The 25,408-nt window shown below is 40.3% G+C and overlaps 1 protein-coding gene across 1 annotated transcript in view; it reads left to right on the top strand.

Annotated features, from left to right (window-relative positions):
- The first annotated feature begins 1,591 nt into the window (after positions 1–1,591).
- spire2 (spire-type actin nucleation factor 2) overlaps positions 1,592–25,408 on the top strand; it is a 30,257-nt gene continuing 6,440 nt past the window's right edge. The window contains exons 1-12 of the mRNA XM_042411731.1: positions 1,592–2,565; positions 11,819–11,862; positions 12,214–12,600; positions 14,488–14,568; positions 14,694–14,858; positions 15,824–15,910; positions 16,321–16,438; positions 18,994–19,160; positions 20,945–21,167; positions 23,940–24,067; positions 24,917–25,054; positions 25,166–25,233. Coding sequence (XP_042267665.1) covers positions 2,268–2,565; positions 11,819–11,862; positions 12,214–12,600; positions 14,488–14,568; positions 14,694–14,858; positions 15,824–15,910; positions 16,321–16,438; positions 18,994–19,160; positions 20,945–21,167; positions 23,940–24,067; positions 24,917–25,054; positions 25,166–25,233 — 1,904 coding nt within the window. The 5' untranslated portion in view covers positions 1,592–2,267. The remainder of the gene's footprint in view (positions 2,566–11,818; positions 11,863–12,213; positions 12,601–14,487; positions 14,569–14,693; positions 14,859–15,823; positions 15,911–16,320; positions 16,439–18,993; positions 19,161–20,944; positions 21,168–23,939; positions 24,068–24,916; positions 25,055–25,165; positions 25,234–25,408) is intronic.

The following is a 25,408-nucleotide window of genomic DNA, read 5'->3' as shown; positions in this document are numbered from 1 at the left end:
ATATTTAAAAACAAATGTGCAATATACACACGGAGAAAAGATGCACTGAAACATGTTCCATGTAAAACAGATGTTGTACAGTGTAACTGCATGTGAACACATCTAACTGCATGTGAAAGGTGTAAATGTGGACATATTGATAATGTTCTTCTGTTTTGCTAACTGATGGAAAGTGCATTCATATATGATTAAATGTTTCGATTTATGTGATAAAATATAAAACGTGTTGGAGTTTTTTTTTTTCAGTTTACATTCCGTGTTGTGACCGGATGCTCCTGCAGGTGAAGCTGGAGCAAATGCTACTTCAAAATCACACAGGCACTCAGAATAAAACAGGAAACTGGGTGTTTGTGCCTTCAAAATACAATCTGAAGGACTCTGACATGATGTGAAATGTGTCTCTTAGACCTCTGTGCAGTCTATGCATTGTGTATTTTGTTTTTATGTCTGTGAAGCACTTTGTAAAGTTGCTTTTAAAAAGTGCTATATAAATAAAGTTTATTATTAATGTTATTGTTATTGTTATTCTTATTCTTATTCTTCTTATTGTTATTATTATCATCATTATTATTATAAAGTTGGTAATATTCACTTGATTAATGTGGTTATTTGAAAACTCATATATAAAAGCTTGTCAATTCCTGAATTTAACATGTAAAACTACTTTTGCTTGTTTTTCTTTCTTGTGTTTTGCAGCTTTAACAATTCAGTGCATTTGCATTCTCTAAGACTTTAACTATGTGCTCTTTTTCATTGGTGCTGTTTGCGCCCATTATGCAAATATAATGCACACAAAGACAATGATGCTGTTGAATGCAGAGCAGAACATCTGGGACTAATGGCTAACCCGCCAACGGCTCACAGTTATGAGAAAGAAGAAGCTGAGTGCAAAATTTCAAAGAGTTCTCTACATGGCCAGGAATATACAGTAATTAGTAAAACTTTTTTTGCCTAAAACAGTGACATTTAAAGTTAAGAATATCGGATTCCACATTTAACATATGATGATAACATATGAGGTAAATGTGTGGTGGTTTTTAAAGCACTGTATACATTAACTTGAACTACAGCAGACTAATAATGTTAATATGAAATGTTTGGAGAGCCTGGTGGCCAATAGGCCATCAGGTTTGTGAAATGAGTGTAAATGCATTTTATCACTGACATGTTGCAGCATAATGCTTCAGCAACAACGTTTTTATTTTGAAAGATTTCTTCGGAAATTCCACTTTATTCTGCTGAGTTTGACATTAGTGTCAAAATCTGGGCGAAAAGGAGAAAAGTAAGATTACTGCAGTCATACACTCATCTCGCACTTCTCATACTGCCTTAAAACAGCGATAATAGCCTATAACGTCATCACATAGTTAGAACTGACTGATGAAGTCCAACAAGCTCCTCTGCTCCTCTGTTCGTCTCCTCCCTTGCTCCTCTGCTCATTGACATTTTCCTGCAGAGCCAATCCGCTCCCTCATTTGCTGATACGGCACCACGCTGAGCCAAGTCAGCCAGAATGAACCACACCGTGGTCGGGAAGTGACGTATTTTACTTTCAAATAAAAGCACAAGAAGGCAAATTGAAGCCATGATTACATGCACCTAATTTTCAGCCTTTGGAAACACTTACAAGACACTGAAACAAGAATATAAATAGTGAGACTGTTCAGAAATATTGCAATCCACCACGTTCTCTTGGATGTGTCTGACAGAGATAACATAAAAATCACCAAAATGTAAAATTTTGCAAGATGTGTGAATAAGAGGGATGTAGGCTGATATACTGACATAAATACGACCAAAATGAGATCAATTATCTATTAAACATGTTAAAACTGCATCAATATGAAACGAAACAGTCCCCTGCTGTTGGGCTCGAGCAGCTGGGAGTTCAATGCCTTGCTCAGGAGCACCTCAGTACTTAATGGAGGGAAACATCCACAGTCACAATAAGACAGTCATTTGGTTTGAGGTATGTAGAACATCCTGGAAAATTATCACAAGCCTTCTCATCTGTCCGGCAGTCTGATACTTCACTGTACTTTGAAAAACTGCTATATGTTGGTTAATATTGGTTTTATTGCCGAGAACTCAGACCGGATGTGGTGTGTTGACTGGGGCTGCCTTGCCGGTGTTGTGGTAACAAGGTGCAGCTGCGGCAGCTGAGTCGAGGTGTGCGGACGGGAGACTGGGCCGGACAGCAGACAGCGGACAGCATCAATGGCCCCGGTGCTTACGAAGTGAAGAATGGGCTCCACGGCGTCGCAGCCATGGCCAGATCCACCAACAGAAGCGCCGAAGAAGGGGAATCACGGGTGACCGCACCGGTGGACCGCGGAGAGGCGAGGGACCTGGCGGAGCCCCGGGAACTGTCTCTGGAGGAGGTGCTGAAGTCCTACGAGCAGCCCATCAACGAGGAGCAGGCATGGGCGGTGTGCTACCAGTGCTGCAGCGGGCTGAGGGTGCCCCGCCCGCCGGCAGGGACGGTCAACCGGGTGAAGGACCCGTCCTCCATCCTCCTGCACAGGGACGGGACCGTGTCGTTAGAGCCGCAGCGCCGACACAGCGGTAAGACAGCCGTCCTGTTGTTGCATCTAACTTCCTCACAGCCCGTCGCTGTTTAGAATAACTCACACAAAACTTACATATGAAAAAGTTAAATCTAAATATATGGCTTTGATTTGCGAAGTTAGTTATCGCTTACACATCACTTAACATTGCGTTTAAAACGTTAAGAGCCCCTCTTTAATTCGGCGTGAAGTATAGTCAACGAATCGGGACTCAGATTTAGGAGAATTGAGACTTTTCCAACTGCTCCACCTGATTCCCGCCGTCTTCTTCCAGCAGGAGAGTCTGCGGCCGTGGACAGTAGGAACCAGTGAAAATGTCATTTTTACTAAAATACAGGCTGCTTGGCTGATTACATGAGAGCGGAATTTAAGAGTATCTCACAGTGTTTTGTAAAAGTTCTTTAACCTTGTTTTATAAAGCAGACAGGTTGAACTATAAACAGTGGCGCTTTAAATTCTATGAATTTCATACGGAGTTTGGTGCACAGGAACATCCTATTTATAGGAGAGAAACGGACGCATCTGTCCCGAACAGCACAATGTTCCTGCCTAGTCGACGGACTCTGTGTTCAGATTCAGGCTGCTAGTTGTTATTTTGTCGCACTCTCGATGCCAACAAGGATGACTTGTATTATGCCGGTAAATGATTAATTATTCATAGAGCACAGCTTCACCCAAGCATCCCTCTCTGTTTAGGAGACTTCAAAGAGTGGATGGAAGCCCAAAGGATTTTACGCAGTCCTCTGGTTGATTCCCTCCCCTCCCGCAATTAGCCTGTACCTGCATAATGTCCTCCTAATATAGCTATGTGGAGTATTTATGTCTTCACTGCAGGCTGGGCCCGACAAACCTGTTCCAGGAGTCTGACTATAGCACAGAGGTAGTTTAAAAAAAAGTTTTATTTGTCTGTATATTACATAGCCAGTGGTGATTATGCATGCTTGCTTTGAGAACTCTCAGAGCCACTTTATTCCCCACAGTTTTGGGTACTGAAATATATTATTTCCAGAAGCTGATGTTTTATTCAACTTCCGCTTGTTTCCTGTACTACACCAGATATGCTGAATGTCCTGGAAAGCCTCTAAAGCTCTTAGGTCATGTTCTGCACGACTGTTGCTGCACCTTCTTCAGGAAGCCTTATATATTGTATTGCCAGAGTATTTGAATTCAGGGGGATTTCCTTGTGCTGAATCTTTGCCAAGACCTAAGTAATAAGTATTCAAAACATCACTGAGAAATGTAGAAATACGCAGGAATGTGAGTTTTCAAATCTCTGCAATGAAAAAGAGCAGCTCCTGTTGACTGAGTGAGAAGTTGTCACAACACTTGTAACACTTGTGTAGCACCTGTCAAGGAATGTAACAGGAAAAGTTTACAATTAGTCTCCAGGAGATGCTTGACGCACGTTGCTTAGCAACAGAATGGCATCTTTCTTAAAACATTATTGGTTTGTTATTAAGTAATCGTAAATGCTTCATTAAACTTCAGACTTGCACTTTAAAATGAGTCCCTGGGACCAAAATCCTATGAGTTTAGTTGATCCATCATGTCTTGTCTACAGCAGTGAGAGTGAAACCTAAGATTAAATTAATAATGTCTCTGTATTCCTCCAATAGGACTCAAGTTATTCAGACTATTTTGACTTTAAAACGTTCCTTATATTTGCTTTGGACCCATTTGAGCACATGGAGACAGATGAACTACACTATTCAACAGTTGCAAACACAAACGTGTCTCGATCATTAACTCTCAGTTGTCGCTGAGATGTTTAGCTCTCATTAACAGAGATGTTTCCTTGCAGTCTGTGTTGATTTTCACTCTACTGATCCATACGCAAACACAGTCCATGGAAGCACTGGTGCAAATCCGTTAAGCGAGTCTGCCAACAATATTAATGCAGCCAGTCGGCTGGAGGGCCACTTGCCATTAAGTGGCCAAATTCATCCCTGGAAACAGCACGCTAGTTTTAGACAACCGGGCAATAGAGGAAACAGACAAATGATACTGAACAATAAACTGAGGTCTAGACTTCATTATTAATGCAGACTATTTTAATTGACCACTTTAATTGACAGTTGAGGGCCGCCAAAACCTTTCACTGGACCTATTGCCACATAGCTACAACCTGCAACCTCTATACTTCTGAACTGTGTACAGTCATGTCAATGCACTATATTAAATTCATAATAATAATTTTATTTATGTAGCACTTTTCAAGCTGTCTCCATGCACTTTTCTAGTGCATGGAGACAGCATCAAAAACAATCACAGATATAAAAAGTCACACAAATCAAAAATAACAGGCAGGTACAAATCAAATCATATAGAAAAACAAGTAAAACACTACTTGAAATAGTACAAAGATGACTTTTTTTCACAGTAGTAATCTTTGTGCTCTTGGTTTTCAAATTTGTGTCTGAACATAAGCTTATAGATTTATCTCTGTGGGTATTTCTGCAGGAGATATTGATCCTTTAGCATCATCACATTGTCTCTGTGCTCTGAGACTAATGTCGCTGTCAAGTTGCTCATAATTTCCTCATTCCAGTTATTATTTCTTTCCTTTTCAAACAACTACTACACAGAAACAACAGACGGGACACGACTCCCCACCCCACTACACCCATGATCATAGAATCTGACAGAAAAGTTGCCAAATTAACACAACAAAGCGTCTTGTGCATGCATAGAGATACACTGCTGATCAATGCCTCTGTACACACATCTACATGATGCTTGTGGTTCAGAGAAAACAGAACACTAACTCGCACTTAGAGAAGCACTTACATAAACAACTAGCCAGCAGCTCGATTCAGAGCAGTACATTAAACAATACCACAACTTACCTTTTGTATTTTATTGTATCTTGAAATTTTAGTGTTTTAAGCTTCTAATTAACACTCATTAAAGAAGATCAGTGAGCGGATATACAACTGCTCTGTAAATACAATGACGGGCTGACTGTGTGTTGGTGGGTATACATGCTGCTCCATCCTGAGGATATAAACATATATTGGTAACGTTAGTATTCAAAGCAGGTAGCCCTGACAGTCTGAAATGACTTTCTATTTCCTGGATATCTAAACCTCATCAGGTTGTACAGCAACCTGCAGAGGAGGAGGAAGTTAATGCAAATCCAAATATGAGCCGGGACCGAAGCTGCACCACACAGCATTTTAATGTAAACATACACCTGATGTATCAGTATGAGTCACTGAGTGCAACTGCAACAGAGAGGAGCATCCAAGATTCACTCTTGTCTACCAAATTAAATTCTGCTTTCTGGAGGCGAAGACCTTCCTAAAACCTTCAGTGACAGCAGTGAGCAGCAGCAGCAACATCTCTGTTTTTATTTCCCTGCGTCTTTAGTCTCCTCTCATGTGAAACGTGACAGACCGTCCCTGTTGGTAAACATGAGAGTGCTGTGTGAAGTTTTCTGACGTCACTGACATCAGCTGTTGCAGTAACTATCTGGCCCGCTCCCCCTTCAGAGACAGAACCAGTCTGACCTGATACAGTCATAATACACACTGAGTCATACTTGTAAGGAAGAAATTTAATTTTCCCACGACATCAGATGTGTTCAGGAACCAGCTGCAATCTGGCACACGTCACTTCCTCAGTTAACACTGAATTATACTTCCTTGTAAAACATTTAAAAAACTTCTCTATCTTCTTCTGTGAACTTGTTAGCAAACAGTTTACTGTTTACACATCCAGATATTAACAGAGAGCAACATTAGCAGCTAATGCTAATGGTGCCAAAAAACAAAGTGTTTCTTCTGGACACCCAACAACTATTAGTCCAGTATTAATACTTTTTAGCTGCTAAATGTTCAGCTGTCTCCACCAGTTAGTTGCTACTTTTATCTGTCTTTTGTTAGGTGCTGGGTATGTTGCTGAAAACAGCTGCCTGCTGTTAGTAAAACACTGAAGAGAGCATTCAGAGTGAACCAAAACATCAAAGCTGCAATCTGTAAAACCAAAATGATGAATTAAAGCTATAATATGTAACTATTCCGCATTAAAATGTCTAAAAACAACTAGGCTTATGTTATATATTTTGTTGAGTTGTGTACTTACATTATCCCAAATGTTTCCAACAATTTCAAACTCAGAGAAATCTGTAATTTTAATCAAGCTAACGGTCTGTTTCATTTGGTCAATGACGTCATACCCCCACTACCAAAGAGTATACGCACACAAGATGCATGTGTCAGCGTTGTGGTTGTCAGCCAGAAACTCTGCCATAGATTGACTTTTATTCAGTTTTAAGCCACATTTTTACTGTAAACTTTTTAGATCTTGGTAATTTTTAACTATATCTTTTAACTGGATGAAGGCTTTTAGTCATCAAACAAACTGAGCAAACGTTAGCAGCAGCTCAGCTCACACAGAGCCTCTCCTGGACGTCCTGTGGCCTTTCGAACAGCAGCAGAGAAACACTGATTTTTGACGTGGAACTGTTTATTCAGTGTTTTTACTACTGGTTTTAATCACCGTGTTTGTTTGTTCTGGAGAGGAGGAGACCTCACGGATAATAACTAGTGAAAACTGGTTGTTTTAACAGTTTGTTATTGTTTTGATTGAGAGACCCCTAGTGGCAGGAATTACATATTGTACGTTTAAAAGAGGCTAAAACGCTCAGCGTAGAGCTGAGGGAAACTGCAGATGATGACTCTTTGTTCATCTCTACGCGTCTCTACACAGTCATTTCATTTATTGGTAATACAAAAATATTGATTAGCTTCAGCTTTGAGTATATGGAGGAACCAACACATTAATTATAGAGAACAATTACATATTTAAACAATCTATTCTTAAAACATGTCAAATAAATACCAGTATAAAAAGTGCCTGAGTTCCCATTTACCTATCAAACAACCTCTGAAACTTCTGCCTCTTTCTGCTTTGATTGAGCTTCGATTCTTTCTGTCAAAGTTGGTAACAAGAAAATGCTTCAATCCCATGTTTGTGACAGTAACAAGACCTAGATCCAGTTTGAAATTTTTCATGACACCCAAGTTTCTTAATTGATAATAAAATGACACAATTTTTTGACTTTGAGAAATGTAAACATAAGAAGTCAAGGTCATCAAATATGAATCGTGATCTAAACAAAAGCAGATGTAAAAGAAAGTGCCCTGAATAAAATAGTTTCAAATATATTTTTAAAATGAGGAACTATCTCAACAAATAATTTGAAAAGAAGAAGACAAATCTGTTCAGACACTCAATGTCAGCTTTTGGTATTTGTCAGTTTTTTGATACTCTGTGCTACAGATACATTTCGGTCAGTACCAAAAAAGTTTTGAGGCTCATACGCAGCTCAGATGGAAACACAGTACTTTTTTATAAACCTGAGGATTTGGACTTTGAGGTTTGTCCTCAAAGTACCGCACTGTCCTTATGTAAGTCAGGTTGGCTTTAATAGCACAGTACCTTCAGCCTCATTAATAGATTTATGACTAAGTGGGTCTAATGGAGATCATATTGTCGCTCGTAAACGCTGATTATGCTCCCGTACCCCGAAGTGCTCAGTGTGTCTGTTTGTATGTGCTGCTGCAAAAGCTCCTGATCTGTCATCTACAACACATGCAGTAACTCAGTTTGAGATGAAGCTCCTCACTGTTTCTATTTAAGGCCGCACACAGAGACACGGCAGGGCAAGGCTAAAGGGTGAGGTTAACAGTGATTCACTGACCCCCCATGTAAAAGAGAAAAAGCTCAGTGACCATGCACTGTTGAAACATGAGACTCCCCAAAATGTGATTTGCAAGGTTTTCACGTTACATCATCTTTCTGTTCCCCAAGAGATCGTGCCAAATTTCCACCATGCAGAGAAGCTTTGATGCACAGCAGTCAGTTCACAGAACACGCAGCTCTAAATCTGAATGCTCCCCTGATTTTATTCAGATAGAAATGAACTCCAATTATATAGAGAGTGTTTTTAGTGTTTTCCCCTTGATTATTGCTCTCTGGCAAAAAATGCGCTCATAGTGACCTCCGGCTTGACATGTAGGTAAAAGGTGGAAGTGGAGTTTAAAAGGTCAGTTCAGGTGACGGCTTAAAATGTTCTGTTCCCTCTTTCTGCCTTTCTGATTCATTTATAACTAGCCCTGCTCTTCATAGCCCAGTTTTCCCTCTCTGTCACTTTGTGGTTTCTTTGAATTTAGTCTCTCAGACCTTATTACCATGGCAACAGATGGCAAAGTCCATCTTGGGAGAGTATGCGTAGTAGTGTGAGTGTATGTCTGTGCGTGTATTTTCAGGATGAAATATTTTCCATCATTAGCCGGAATAAACTATGTGTGACTTAAAGCTAATGAGAAGAAACACTGCAGTGTGTGTGTGGTGGGAGAAGGGAGGAAGGGATGAAGGGGGGTCAAAACATAGCAGAAAGTCAGTCAGACAATACATAAAACATGATCAAATACTTGCCTGCTGTTGGTTGGCTAGGAGACATCCATGGGAACCAGTATAAGAGGAGCTCATTGTCACTGAGGCATCTCTCAGGATGGCCATGTTGGTCAGTCCATTACTTTGGTCCAGACTGAAATATTTCTGAAAATATTAAATGGATTGCCATGAAATTTTGTGCACACATTTAGAGCTGCAACAATTAGTCAGTTAATCGATTAGTCGATCAACAGAAAATCGCCAACAATTTTGATAATGATGAGTCATTTTTCAAGAAGAAAATGTCAAAATTCTCTGATTCCTGCTTCTCAAATGTGAATATTTCCTGGTGTTTTTAGTCATCTGTGATAGTAAACTGAATATCTTTGGGTTGTTGCTCAGGAAACAGTGATTTACATTTTGCACCATTTTCTTACATTTTCTAGATCAAATGACTTATTGATTAATGAAGAAAATAACAATAGATTAATCAATTATGAAAATAATTGTTAGTAGGATGAAATTTGGTTCATACATTAATGTGCCCTTAAAATGAACTGTAATACCTGTGATCCCCTGACTGTACTGTGGTTTACCTGCAAAACTTTAAAAATTCCCATCAGATTTTACATTATTTTTAAAAATCACAATCCTTTTGCATCATTGCTGAGAAGTACAATGTCACGCAACTGTCCTTTTCACATCTAGATATAAAATATGACACATCTGCAGGATTCTCTAGCAAAAGTTTTCATTGCATGATGGGCGTTGGTGTCAAGTAGACAGGCCTATAGTGCACCATGAAGCAAACAGGAAGTGACTGTGGACAGCCTACAGTTGGTGGTAGTTAACAAAACGTTAGTGTGCTAATAAACAAAACAAAAAAAGTCAAATGGAGAACATTGTAAACATATGTAAACAATGGCTGGTTATCATTATCATTGTGAGCATGTTTGCATGCTAGTGTTAGTATGTTAGCATTCAGCTCAAAGCGCTGCTGTGCCAAAGTAGCCAGGTTGTTAACTAGTCTTATTTTCACTTTCTGCGGGTGATATTTATCTATGCAGAGAGTTGACAGAAAGCATGTTAGAATGACAACCAATACCATACCAACCAGTGCCAGTTCAACAGTTACTTCACCAGGACTTCAACTTTTATCCGTTCTAGTTTGGGTTTCTTTACAGTTAGCATTACAGTCTCACAGAGTTGCTAGCGTTGCTGTAGACTTTATCTTGCCGTGGTGTAGCCACCAGGGCTAGCATTCCTAGAAATGCCCTAACATTTCCATAAATTCATAACCCAAACGGTTAAAGCGATTGAGATGTAATTTTAAAGAGACATCCCTAAAAATAATGGTTTGTTTTATTGTGTTAAAAGTAAAAAAAATACTGCAGTCTTTCCTCTCATACACAGTGAAATGGATAAAAACAATAATGTCTCAGTGGTGTAAACATCCTTCCCGTGTCCATATGGCTAAATGGGGTGTTGTGTTTTCCAAGATCTAAGCTTGAGGACTCTTTGAAGTGTTTTGGATGCAGATTCCTCTCCTCTTTTGTGTTTATTGAGCTGTAGCTGTGGGAAACTGGCGGAGGTATCATTGGTTACGCTACGTGACCCTGGCCGTGCATTATTTGAACCTGTCTGACAGGTTTGCAGGGGTTCATGTTATCATTCCACTCCTGTGGGGAGGGCATCATAATAGAGTTTCTTTGCCCTCCTCCAGTGTCATTTGCTGCCTTTTGTTGCAGATTGAAGCAGCGTCTGTGTTCACATGGGAAACAGAGTGAAGCTCTGTTGTCTGAGGTTCATGTCCTGCTCTCAGCACTTTGTTGTTGACAGGAGAGGATGCGGTGGCAGGCTGACCTCCCCCCATCACCACGTCCAGACTTGCACTCCCCACTTTTCATCTTTTTTTCTGCTGATCTCTCTCATCTCTCTTGTGCTTCTCAATGCACCTCTCTCCCTCTCTTCCCTGATGTTTTCCACTGGTTCTATCTATCTGTCTTTGTCTCTGTCTCCTGCTTCTCTTGTCCGTCGATTGTCCTGTTTCTCTGCAGTGAGAGCTGCTGATCAAGGAGTTTCAGGCCTCTCGGGTGTCATTCCTGACATCTGAGCTGGGAGAAAGAGCTTTTTTACTCTCTTTACTCTCTCTCTCTCTCTCTCACATACACACACACACATACACTCACACAGGCCCACCAACCTGGCTGCGAAACAATAATACATCACCAAGTTATGACTGTGGAACACATGGAGTAACACATTTGATTTAATGAGTGGAAGATTGAAAACAGACTGACTTAATTTTATTATTGCCACTAAGTTCATAGGTTGACTGTTAGTGGTTTTCTTCAGCTGAGTTGATGATTCAACATCAGTTCAGCTTGCTCCACATATAAATACCAGTTAAAACCCTGCACACCAACCAGTTTCAACTTAGTGACTAGTGATCACCAGTGACTGTTGAAATGGATCACAGTGGTACAATAGAGAAAAACAGTTCTTCAATTTAGAAATACCTACATTTGACAAAATATACTGCTTGTCATAAAGCAAGACATATATATATGTACTGTACACATAATTACTTCAGTCTTTTTCTGATTCTGAAATTTTTTTATTTTATTGAAGTTATCAGTGACTAGTTTTATCATTCCATGTACTGCATATCACTACTTTTTATGTATTCATTGTGTGTTTCATTTACTTTACTCTGCTAATGTATACAACATGTTGGCAACATGTGTTTTGATCAGAACGGCATGCTGTTTCTAAAAAAGAATCAATTAATGCTGGTTTAAGTAAAATGTGTCATAGCTTGATTGGCTGTGTGTCCTCTCTCGTCTCTTCAGATGACACTGATGGGCCTCCTCTTCCACCTGCTCCAGAGTGTCAGGTGAGGACTTTGATGTAATCTTATATATTATGAATTTCAACTAACTTGTACTTTTTAAATATGGAACAGTGTTTCAGACTTTTCTAAAGACCTTTCAGTCATCATCCTCCTCCTGTTGTCATAGTGAAACGTCAAATGAACACTCATCTGACAGCATTTCTTTATTGTTCTCTCATTTTATGCTGTCTGTTGACATCAAAAGTGACTGGTAGCAAATCCTAAAAACAGATCATCTAACATTTTAAAGCCTAGCAGTTAGTACCAGTCAAAATGGGAATGAATGGGAAGATGAAATTCTCCTGTTTGAAACCAAACGCCTGTTTAGTTTTGTTTGTTCTCCTCCTCATCCAGCTGGTCCAGTCGCTGGGCGTGGCCATCTACCGAGCGCTGGACTGGGGGCTGGACGACAGCGAGGAGCGGGAGCTCAGCCCACAGCTGGAGCGCCTCATTGAACGTATGGCTGGAGGGGACCACGGCGAAGATGGAGACAGGACCGCTGGAAATGGCACAACTGATGAAGGCTACAGTGGACAGGAAGAGGAGGAGGAGGAGGAAGACCAGGAGAACGAGGGAGCGATAAGGCCGGTGTGTACGTTCCGCCAGGTGATGGCGCTGTGTGCGTCTCGGCTGGCCAACCCAAGCTTGGCTCCAGAACACTACCAAGCTGTGTGCAGGGCTCTGTTTGTAGAGACCATGGAGCTGCAGACCTTCCTCATCAAGATCAGAGATGCTAAGGAGGTACGTTGAGTTGTCATGTTAGTGTCAAGGTAACAGCGGCTCACTTTTATAGTTATGTAGCTGGAAATATTTGTGTCATTAATAAGGGAAGGTGTGGCCTGCTTTTTATTTACTTCAGTGGAGTCATTGCTTATGCCTCCAGCTGCTTGCACCTTGCTGTGAGTGCAGTCTGAATTTGAAATGCTTATAAACACACTCCATTAATATTCCTGTTGCTACAGAGCCGAGACTGATAAATGACTGAAGATGCCGCCTCCAGTTTCCCTCCAGTACTCAACCTCAAATCCTCACTTCTGTTGTGTTGCTACAGTGGTTCACCCTTGTAGCCTTGTACATTATGCAGAATCAATGCGATGTGTTCTTGCAGATGGAGGACAGTCGTCAAACAACTGATGCGACTAAAATTGGAGTGCTCCATGTTAATTCAGCTTACTATGAGTATGAGCTTTGATGGCATCATCAAGGTTATTGTCTCTAGACTGGTGCGCTTCCTTCAAAACTATACAAGACATTATGCAGCTGTTTTCACAGACTGAGTAGGACTCTGTGACAAGTAAACTAATCTTTATGTGTGGAATTGATAGAATGCCCCTTAGGTTAAGTTTAAAGGGTAATTCAGGTTTATTATGTGTTTGGTTGTGTGTGTCTTTATGTCCATGTGTCTGCGTGTGTGTGTGTGTGCATGTATTTGTCGGCTAATACTACTGAACCCATCAGCCTAATATTTTTTGTGCACATTTATGACTGTGTGCTCAAGGACCTCTCATGGTTGCAGTAATTCACAATTGTTGAAAAACCTATTTTATAACACGTTTTATACCACCATAGGGGCCGCAAGTGATCAACAATTGCAGCAAAAGGCATTTCTGGCAATTGGCTAAGCTAAAAACAAGTCTGCTGCAGGCCGCATTTTGGTCTTTGTTGTAGCTCAAAAACTGACATCCATAGAAAAGTTTGGTCTCATCTTGAACCGGAGCATCTGCAGATTAATTCCATACCTGATATGTTATGATCCACTAAAGTTAGGCATGATGTGAGATGAATAAATCCCCGTTTTTGTTAGCTTCATCACCATCTTGACTGTAAGGGAGCCAAGAGGGACAACTGAATGAGATTCAACTTTTCTTTGTTTGGGAGGAGAGAGGGAGGTAGGGAGGTTTTATTTTGTGTGGTGTGTTACAACAAAATGTTCTAAATAAATAATGAAATGTTCTAAATAAACAACAATGTTTAAATTGAGAAGTTTGGGCTTATCGTCCCATTTATTGTTTCCTTATTAAGTTTATACAGTTAGGTGAACCCAAGAGGACGCTCTGCTACAGTACCATTACACTATTCTATGCATCTTAAAGAGAACTGAGACTATACATGGCCCCTAGACACACCTGGCAGAGATCTGCACTCAACTGAATGCACTCTTCTAGTTACAACTGAGATCTGGGAACACAACATAAAACACAAGCACTCAGATAGTTTTAATCAAACCCCAAGTTTAGTCAAATGTATTTGGAAGAGAAAATCAAGGTAAACTTGTTGTAAACATCAGTCACAGTACAGACCCGATCCCTGGTTCAACCCCTTGACCTTCTGTACTTGCTGTACTGGTGCCTGCACAAGGTTTTCCTAAGGAGCGAGGGATTATTATTATTATTGACAGCTCGTGTTTCTTGCCCTCGACTTCAGTGACACATAAACAAAAACTTCTTCCATCAAAACAATTTGAAAGATGCTCTAATCACATAAAATTTCCACACACAGTCAATGTAAAAACACTGAGTTTTAATTATGGGGCACGCAAACACCAATGTTTGAAATATTGTCAGTGTTGAAAACTGTAATCATTAAAAAAAAAAAGGTAAAATGTTTTATCTGGTTTTTATTACACAGTTGTTGAAGAAGATCACAACAGAGGAAGCTGTTGAAGACAAGTCTACAGCTGAGCTGGACGCCCTGAAACACAGAGACTGGGTGAGACGAGACGAGCGAGGGCACGGTGTGACGGGGAGGACAATACAACAGTGTGTCTGACTGAAGTGTTGTTGTGTTGATGCATACAGATGTGTGCGTTGTTGAGGTTGTTGTTTTCATTCCAGGCACGTCTCTGGGTGCAGCTGATGAAGGAGCTCAGGCAGGGAGTGAAGCTGAAGAAGGTGCAGGAGCAGCCGTTCAACCCGCTGCCCACCGAGTACAGCCTCACACCGTTCGAGATGCTGATGCAGGACATACGAGCACGCAAGTTCCAGCTACGCAAAGTCATGGTGAGACATACGACTTAGTTTGATGACATATGAAAATTTCGAATGTGGTGATGAAAATATCAGGTGTTAACTGGTTAAAATGTCTTAATGTTAATTCTTCACATGTGAAATATTGAACGGCAGTGACAGCTTACATGGAAGCACTCAAGAATCATGAAAGTGATACGGAAGTGGCACTCGAAGAATAAGAGATGAAAGCAATTAAAATGAGATGGAACAAAGCAGATGAAATGTCAGCAGAGGTTTAAATTGCTGAAAGCAATTGAATCAAAACATCCCAGATCTTAAGGATGCAAATCATGAAATCTTTCCTTCTTTTCTGAAATCTTAATCCTGCCAAAAATGCTGTGATCATTACTTGACTTGGCAGGAGTCACACTGTGACTCATGTCTTCTAAAGACCTTGAATCTCATATTCTCTTTTACTGACAATGCACTACACCATATATAGGATCTATGTAGGATCCAGGAGAAAATATTATGTAGCAGGCATACGTGTAGCAGAGTGTCACCTTGAGGCTTTTTCCACAGGCAGATACATAATTCAGCCTCAGAGCACAAATATTAATGAAGGCTTCTCTATCCGTCTGTTGTTCTGGCAGCAGTTCATTGCCAGAAACCACTAATTGGATTATAGAGACTGTGTATTCACTATAATTGGGTTTTTTACTATTGTGATGTATAGTGTTTGCGCATTATAATTATTTTATACAATTAGATATAATATATCTAGTGGTGTATGGCAATCATATCATATTAGGAGTCTTGTATGAGTATTGTGTAGATTTTTGTGTGTGGTATTATTGCATATTTTATTTTACAGTCTATATTCTGTGGACTAATGATGGACTTAATTTGCTCTAAAATATTTCAAGAGCCAAGAGTTACTGTGTACTGCGCTACCCAGAGTGAATGCCTTACAGACACGGTGCAGCAGATAGTATTGTTCTTCTTGTCTTTCTCAGGTGGATGGTGACATTCCTACCAGAGTGAAGAGAAACGCCCACGAACTGATACTGGATTTCATCAGGTCAAGACCTCCACTCAAACCAGTGAGTGTGCTTATTCTTGTAATACAAGTTCACAGCAGTCATGTGGAGGAGGGTATCTACAGGAGTGTCTTTTTTTTTTTACTGGTTATCCATGTGATGTCCTGAAAAATTAGGCTGTATCATACCTGAGCATTACAGAATGATGTATGTAATAATCACTGTAGAAAGAAAGATATGTGTATAATTTAAAGTGAATAGTCTAATAGATTGGTCTGCAAACAAAGGTTTATTAGGTTAAACTCTTGAGGTTAAGTATAATATATTAGTATAATATATGCATAGACTGACACATTACTAACACTAGCTACCATTTATACATAATGTAACTAGCCTTTACTAGTAACTCGTTTTTTTCTACTGTCTATCTACTTTTTCAGAAGTATTAATGAGTTCTGATGATTTCTCATCAGGTTGGGGAGCGCAGCCTCCCTCCTCCTCCCCCGCAGGAGCAGTCCCTCCATGACCGGGTCCTAGCTGAGATCAAGCAGGAGAGAAAGCTCAGGCCTGTGGTCCTGCCCAACTCCAGACGTAAGGGGACAATCACTCACCGCAGGTTGATACATACCTAAATTAAAGCCACACACCACAGGTCAAACTCACAACGGTGACTTTATCTGTCAGTGCTGAAAAATCGTAATGTAGTTCTTTGAATACTGAATGTAAAATATGGTCATGAAAACAGAAACAACAACCCTTTTCATTTACTGCTGAAATAAAATTATCAAGTTTTGTATTGGCAAAATGCATCTGTCTTCATAGGAACAGTTTGATGATGTCTGGAATTATGGTGATATTAAGAGAAGTAAAAGATGAGGTCTACTGGCTGCTTTAGACTTTATTCTTAATGTGCCTGTGTGTTTGTGTTTGTCTCTAAACCGTCTATTTTAAATCAATGCATGACTTTCATAGTGACCCATGTTACACTCTTGCTGTGCTATCCAGAAAGTAAATGTTATACTGAAGGTGAATGGACAACCCACTCTGCTAAATAATGATTTCAGGGCTGAAGCTGTAGTTAGTACACTCTGTACCGTAGCCTGTGAGGGTCACACTTGAGTTAAGTACTGTGTACAAGTTTGTAAGCTGTAGTGTGTAACAAGAGTATTTTTTTCCATTTTGAGCTACAGTATATGTGGAGGTGGTATTGTATTTCATAAATATTGACCAGCTATTTACAGATCAAGGTCAATTCAGTGTGTAGGCTGTTGATAAAGGAGCCTCATTTTGCAAACATGCTGGACAAAAAACACACTGATTGCTTTGTTTTAAGCAGCTGTTGCTAAGTTGTGAAGACAAGAGGTTAGGTCTCTGGAAATGATTAGTAACATTATTATTGCAACAGTACAGTACAGTGGTCAGAGAGACTGGAACTAGGCAACCCCTCATTTTAGTCAGCCTTGAACTTGCTGATATGTCCATGAACAAGGCACTGAATCCCCACTAGTTTTTCTTCAGTTCTGGTGAAAAACCGTCAAGAATCACATAGTGAATTAAATTATTTGCACTGCGAAGATACTTCATATTACTGGTGGTACTTTCTGAAGTACAGCTTTGGCAGTAGTGACTGGCATTAGCACCAGAGACAAACAGGTTGAACTGATTGTTAGTAGAATCAATGTCTCTCATGTCATAGCAAGTGTTCCCATTAAACCAGTGGCTTCCTGTCTCAACCCCTGGTCCACAGCAACTTCTGGCTGAGTGTGTAGATAAACTTGAGGGAAGTTTTTTTTCTTAATTTTTTTTTTTTTTTTTTTTTACCTATTTGACTATCAGTCATTTCCAGAAAGGTTAAAGCTGCAATATTTTTTTTTCTTTTGGCTGCTTGAGGGCAGATGAACAATCTGAAAACACACTAATGACACATTAGCATGATATATACTGTAGATGTTATGGCTAACATATTAGCAAACAGCTTCCTATTACACATTCAGCAGCCACGGAGCAACATTAGCATTTATTTGAAGTCATGGTCTGGCCACATGTCATATATAGGTCCAACATTCACTCTCCTTTTAGTTCTGTTTTAGTCAGCAGAAAGAGGCAGCAGAAACTAGCTGTAAACACAACAGTGACAAATAAGTTGTCATGGCTAACATGTTAGCACTCAGTTGCTTACTTAACATCCAGCAGACACAAAACAATATTAGCATTTATTTAGAGTCTTTCTGTTGTCCTGTCCAATATTCACTCTCCTTTGAGCGTTGTTTTGGTCTCCATCAACTCTTGAGAAAAATATCTGTCCCTTAAGCTGCTAAATACTCCATTAAGTTTACCAGCTAGTTTCTAACTTTTTCTGTTTGGTGCTGGACAGATTTTCTTTCTTTTTCGCCAAAAATGTTGTTTGCTACTACAAATGACTCCTTTCACACTACATATAGCCATTTGAGCAATTCTTAAAAATATGAATAAGGGCAGCCCTTTTCCCAGTTGGGTGTAGTACAACAATCTGTAAACGTTGACTATCCCCTTATAAAGTTGATATGGCAAATGTGTTAGCTCTGATTTGGATTTCACCAATTCCTCAAGGAAGTATCTGAGTCTTAAGCGGCTAACCAGCTATTTGCTAATTTTGTCTGTCTGTTGTTTGGTGCTGGGCAGGTAGTGTACAGTAGGTTTATCAGAGGTTTTTTGTTAAAACAGCTGCCTGCTTTCCCCGGTTCAAGTCTGGCTGGGGACCATTGTTGCATATCTCTGTTATTTGCTGTCATCTGTCTACAGTCTGCAATAGAGGAATAAAAAGGCCAAGAATACCTTAATGTATAAACAATTCTGATTAGTGCAGCTTTAAGTGCTGTTAGTACTTGAAGAACAGTGTCCTCTAGTCTCTCTGCTTTGTGCTTTAAAGCAACAAAGCAAATGTTGCTCCAAATACAACTAAGTGACACACTATGACATTAACTGCAGTGTAAAAAGTGCTTCCAGTGTTGGTCTTGTTGGTTTACTGTAATTATACTCATGTCTAAAATTGAGTGTGGTAGTGAGTTATTGATGCTAAAAAGCTGCACGCAGCACACAGAATCACTGATCTCAGTGCCTCTGACATCTTTGTTCCCTGACAGTGTTTTTGGTTTCTCTTCCCTCAGCATTTGGCTCTCTGCCCTGCCTGGCTCAGACTTGTCCTTGTAATGTCAAATCTACTTCATGTATCGACCTGTCCGTATCGGAGCCCGGCCCCCGGCCGCCGTCCCGCCCTCGCGTCCTGCTCAAGGCCCCGACTCTGGCTGAGATGGAGGAGATGAACATATCTGAGGTGAGGCGAGGCATTGAGGTCTTGGAGGGGTGAAAAATACAAATTGTTGGAATCATTGTTGCCATCTGTAAGGGCTGACAGCAGCACATGTTTTGTTTCACAGCCTAAGTGGGTTAAGAGGCCTGTCTGGTGAAAAGTGAATCAGTGATTGGGATGAATCCTCCACTCTTTTTTGCACAAAGACTCAACAACTTGGAAAATCGACTTTTTTTCCCCTCTCTTGTTGCTCTGCGTTTCATCAAACATCAAAACTTGACAAAGTGTGTCTCTTTTACATTTCAGAGTTTAAAAAGATACCCTCACTGGCCCAAAGGCGGTGCTAGCTGCAGGTCAAAACTAAATTCTGCTTCATCCAGGGAAATAACATCTTTACTCTTGCCTTCTCAGTGACTTCAGTTTTCTTTTTCACCTCAGTTTTGCAGTCTGTAGTCTTTTCTTAGCTGTAAGTGAAATAAGCCAAATTTAGGTGAGAACGGTACCATGGGTATATGATGCTCTTTCTTTATTCCCTCTCTTCTACTTTGTTTGCAGCAAATATTTTTGTGGAAGTCTTACAAAACACAGTCTTTCACAGTAGTTTAAGCTTCCTTTGTGGTCACAGGCAAGCTCTTTGCATCCAGTAGTAATGTCCTGGCCTGTGAAGCGGTATGAACCCTCTGTCCAGTGGCACAGACAGTTAATACATACTGCAATATCCCATCTGCCACTCCAATATGAACACATTTAAAGCCGATTAAATTTTTCTGCAAACATTTCTTGGAGGCACAGCTGCCAAATAAGGGATTCTAGATGTTTTCCTTTTTTAGTTCAACAATCAAGATGTAAAATTGTCATCTTATTTTTCAACTACAGTACCAGTCAAAAGTTTGGACACACTTTCTCTTTAAAGGGAGTGGGAAAGTGTGTCCAAACTTTTGACTTGTACTGTATGTACAGTAATACAACCATTTTCCTTTGAATTCTTGTATTTTCGAGGCTACAGAGGCAAAAAGCTAGTCATTCTTTGTTTAGCAATTCAAGCATTACTTGGGTTTATGAATTTCAATATTTATGTGCCCCCAGTCTTAGGTTTCAAGATTTGCATAATGTACTCTCTGTTTGATTATGCATTCTGTTGTAGACCTGGAACAATTTGTCAAGTATTAAAAAGGCTGATCAATAGAAAAATAAGTGGCAAGTATGTTGTCAATTAAAGGTAAAGTCAGCAATTCTGATCCAATACACTTTTTGTTAAATTCAGTGAATATCTCCTCACGGTCCACTAGCTGTCCGTTCTGTGTTTGCACTGAAAAAAAATCCAGTGTCCATACACTGCTGTGAGTCTGTAAATGGGCATGTAAACACAGTAGCTTGGAGTGAATCACACAACACTACTCCAGTCAATCAGCAGCAGGGGGCGTTGGTGCTCGTTCACAGGACAGGGGGACATCATCAGAGCAGCTGATGACAAATATCCCGCTGTAGATGTGTTTTCAACTTATCAACTGTATCAATGAATCAATACATACAAACACTGTCGATTTCTTCCTGTGCAGCCGACATGCAAACTATTTTAGTTCAGTAAATTTCTCCTGTCAGTCAGCCTAGTGAAGCTAGATGACAGTCAAATATTTTACTCTTATGTACTTTTTTCACTTCAGCATGACTTAATTGTCTTCCTTCACCTCCGTTTCCGCCTAATGCTGCCATCTTCCTTATCTCTCCTGTCCCTGCCTCATGATCCTCACTTTCCTTTTCCATTTCCTCCTCCACCCTGCCCTCCTCTTCACCTTGTCCTCCTGCAGGAGGAGGAGTCTCCAGACAATGCGGAGCTGAGGAGGGCAGATAGCTCCCCCACGCCTCTGAAAAGAGATCGCTCCTTTTCAGAGCACGACCTGGCCTTGCTCCGTGGGGAGATGCTTCCTTCACTCTCTGAGTCTACCCAGCTGGGTGGGGTGGTCAAGCTGAGGGGCGAGAGGCCGCGGTCCAGGACGCTGACAGGCGCTGGGCCACCTCCTTATCACAGAGGTCAGTACATAAATGTAGAGTGAATCCTTGGGAATGATTCTTCAGTTTATTAATGGGTCCTTTGTTCTGTATATGGAGTTATACAAAAGTAGAAGATCCTCTGGTCTGCTCTTTTCTAACTTTTAGATAAAGGCTGGAATTTGTTGACATAGAATTTATAGAAATTTAGTCCAAACTGGGTCTAATTGTTTCACACATTCATTAGATTTGGGTCCATCATCTATAGTGGAAAACACTCCACAAGGACTACAGAACTTGCCATTATCAAGGCTGAACATTCCTCTAAATTTTTAATAAAAAACAAAAAACATAGAGAACATAGAAGAAACATAGAAGTTTTTTATCTGCATGTAGATTTTAGCACCTGTAGACAAATTGCAATACATTTTTTGGAGGAGAATATCTTTGTCCAGATCATCTAAATTTAGTTGCAATTGCACAGTTATTCACATTGAAATATGTTAGTTTTGTCATATAGGCCATGATAACAAGAATATGTTAAACAATAACTCTTTTTCAGGGTCAGATATATCATGCACCAAATTTGGTCACATTTATGTTGAAGCATTGAAAAAAAGTTTAGCAAAAAAAATCCAAATGGTGGAAAATGTGTTCAGGTGGGAGTGGGTGTGGCCCACATAGATAGACACATCAACAAAGAGTCAAGAAAAAAATCTTTTTTGGTTTATGAGCTAATTACATTCATTTGCCAGTTAAGCAAGTTACAGCAAGTGCATTCAACCTCAGGGGGAACACCAGGTAGATGTTATTAAAGATTATGCATCCCTTTCAAAATAACACCCAACCATTTCAAAATAAAACACCATGCCCGGCACCAAAATTAAATCACTTGTTACTTGACCCCTGGCCCAACTTCCCACCAAATTTTTATTAAACTGTTTATTAGGGGGTTTTTTTTAGACAATGCTGCTAATAAAAAACATGGGGGCCAAACAATAGCTTCTTTGTGGAGGCAATAAACTGAGTCAGCTGTTTTCGAGGCCTGGATTGCAGCATGTTTTGTTTTATTTTCATTTAACCCATACCCCATTCTTCCTACAAGAGCATTTCTTTCACAGTGTTTCTCTACCAGGCTTCATTAACATTCAGGAGTCTGTGGATTATTAATCCTAAACAACCACTACTGCAGCTCATTTCTCTGGTTAGATCCTCTCTGATTGAAAGGAAGATGGTTAATGAGATCAGCTGCTGTAGCATTGGTTTGTAATGAAAACCTGCAGACTCTTGGCCCATGGCGGTGGACAATTCACACCTGCTGCAGTTGTAGCTCTTATCCCACAGAGGGAGACACAGTGTCAGTCATGTATATTTAGTTTGTATATTTATCATCATTTATGGATCAGTGGACTGGAGATTTGTATAAATTACATACAATCTGGCTGACGTCAAAACCCGAGCTCCTGAAAATGGTTAAACTGAGTGCATTCAGATCATTGATACAGCGGCTACTAAAAGTCTCATTTCAAAGTTTCAAGCTCTTCTGCCTTGAGGCCTGGAAGGAAAGCAGTAATTCAGTAACCAGGAAGTCAAAAAGAAACCCAACAACTACTTACCTCTATTGCTAAATATGGAAAATAAGCACTTTCCATTTCCTTTGTAATTACAGAAAGTTGATTCAGTTGAAAGTAAAATGTTTTTGATGGATTTGGTTCAACCGTCAAGGCAATAAAATGATTAACTTGGTGTAGAAACTTTATATCCCCGCTGCTTCCAATCTATCCTCACATATACCTCAAAAATTTCATCTCATTAAATTACCATTACCTCACTGAAATAAGAGCTGAATAACATGTCAGCCCCTCGTGGTTAAGTCCTTACAGTCCTTGCTGACAAAGGGTTGACAGGGATTACATCTGCTATGAAACTGCTCAGTGTTGTGATGGATCCTAATCAAATCTGAAGATGTGTTGATAAAGTCTAACTCACCGAAGGAGGGTGGAGGCTAATAGCTTTGAATAGTGTGCTGCATGTAAGCCACGGGGAGGATGTTATCTGTTTGATGGCCATGATTCATGCATTAGCAGCCTCGCCGTCCATATCCAGGGATAATTGTTTGAAAAACGATCCCGACTTCTATTCACTCTCGGTCTCTCGCTGGATGCAAGCTGATCCACGCCACCGCATGCCACAAGCCTTAGACAAGGCCAAGCAATAGCTGGATGGAGATTTATTATGTAGTACATGACGCTGCCAACAGGGGACTCTCCAGCCTCAACTGCGTGAATGTGAGGATGTAAGCCCGTAAGCCCCCGGCTGTCATCAGCAGCTGATCCAAATTATATGTACTGATGATGTTTACCGGCCTTCCTCCCAGCCTGTTTACTGTCCATTAGAGCCAATTTGACACCTTCCATTTGCAGGATCGAAGAGGCACCCGCTGTCAGCTGTGTGGGGTGTGTTTTTAACCCCCTCCCTGAGCCTCTTCCGAGCTCCTTTTCTAAACCAGACCTCTCACTGTGATCTAAGTTACAGATGTAGCAGCAAGGATCCAATCACTCCACTGAAATCAGATTAATAATACATGACAGTGTTAGCGTCAATCAACAAATACTCTGAAGGGCTGAGATCTGAGACACAGCTGAATGAAAGAGGCTGATGTGTAATTTATGGACTTGTTAGACCAGGATTTGTGGCTGTCTTTCATTCACTCTCCGCTGTCCTCACTCGGTTCAGTCGTATCTAGTTCCCCCGAGAAACTCTTGTTCTTTTCTCTCTGTCTCTTTTCACTTTTCATCCACCCCACCACCCCAGCCTCCTTCCCAGTTCATGGCTGGGTGCCGCCCTCTCCGGCCCGCCTGTCTCTGAGTTCAGTCGACGAGACCACGGAGGGATCAGAAACGATATCCGGCTCCAGAGTTGGAGACGAGCACCAGTGGATGGTGAGTTGGAATCACAGCTGGCAGCACAGATGGCGCTTCACTAAAAGACTTCATGTGAAGTCTCAGTGGTCCCTCTGGTAATGGAAATCCACTGCAAAAACCTTCATCTTATCAGGTCATTTATGTCTATTATAGAGTCCAGAATCCAGAAAAATGACACTTAATTATTTAAAATGATTGAGAGAAGTTCAGTGTTGAAATACAATAAACATAACATTTAATAAAAGCAATATATAAAAAAAATAAAAAAGCAAGGCTGAAAACATGTTTTTAACAGTTGCATAAAGGCCTCAACTAATTCACCGTCCTCAGATTCAGAGGACTACAGAAAGCAGCTTAACTGACTTATTTGTCTTAGGTATTGTTACAGTGAGCAGCAGAGAGATATCTTTGCGTCATACCAACTTAGAAATCACTTGGAAGTCCATAAACACATTTATACATGACAACAAAAGTCTTAACATGTATCCTAAAGCTAACTGGAAGTCAGAGCAGAGACTTCAGAACAGGAGTGATGTGGACTCTTTTCTTTGTTCTAGTTTAAACTCTGGCAGCAGCTTTCTGTGTGAGCAGTAATTGGCTGATAGACTTTTTGGGCAGACCTTGCAGTAGTTGAGTCTACTTTAGATAAAAGCATGCACCAGCTTTTCTGCATCTATGGAAGAAAGAAAAGGTTTGACCTTGGCAATATTCTTAAAATGATAGAATACATACAAAATATATTCACAGCTTTCAACTGTCAGTGAAAGCACAAAATGACGATTCATAAGTGTCCAAAATGTCACAAGATTGTTTAGTATTTAGTAACAGTTGTAACTAGATGTATGTTCTGCTGTCGGCTGTGTTCAGGAGGAGTTCAGCCACCCTGTAGAGAGTCTTGCCTTAACGGTGGATGAGGTCATCAATGTGCGCCGAGTGTTGGTCAAAGCAGAGATGGAGAAATTTCTTCAGAGCAAAGAACTCTACAATAACCTGAAGCGAGGCAAGGTAATAGAGAAGAACCTCTCATGGCTGTTTCTCATCATGACATGTTTAACAGTAAATGGACTCAGAAACTGTGTGTGTGTGTGTGTGTGTGTGTGTGTGTGTGTCCCTCAGGTTTGCTGCTGCTGCAGAGTGAAATTTCCTCTCTTCTCTTGGCCGTCTACCTGCTTACTGTGTAAAAGGTATCAAAGAAAACTTTCGTCTCACTTGTTAGGAATTTCTGACATGTTTACTCCGCATGCCACATTTATCTTTCAGTTCTACTTGATGTTCGTTGCAGGTGGCCAGAATTTTAGGTCATGAGTTCAGTCTCCTCAAATAATATTTTGTTAACTCAGCTGTTTATTTATATATTTT

Source organism: Thunnus maccoyii, chromosome 5 (assembly GCF_910596095.1).
Source record: "Thunnus maccoyii chromosome 5, fThuMac1.1, whole genome shotgun sequence".
Lineage (NCBI taxonomy): Eukaryota > Metazoa > Chordata > Actinopteri > Scombriformes > Scombridae > Thunnus > Thunnus maccoyii.
The sequence above is the reverse complement of the archived record's forward strand: the minus strand, read 5'-3'. Positions and strand labels throughout refer to the sequence as shown.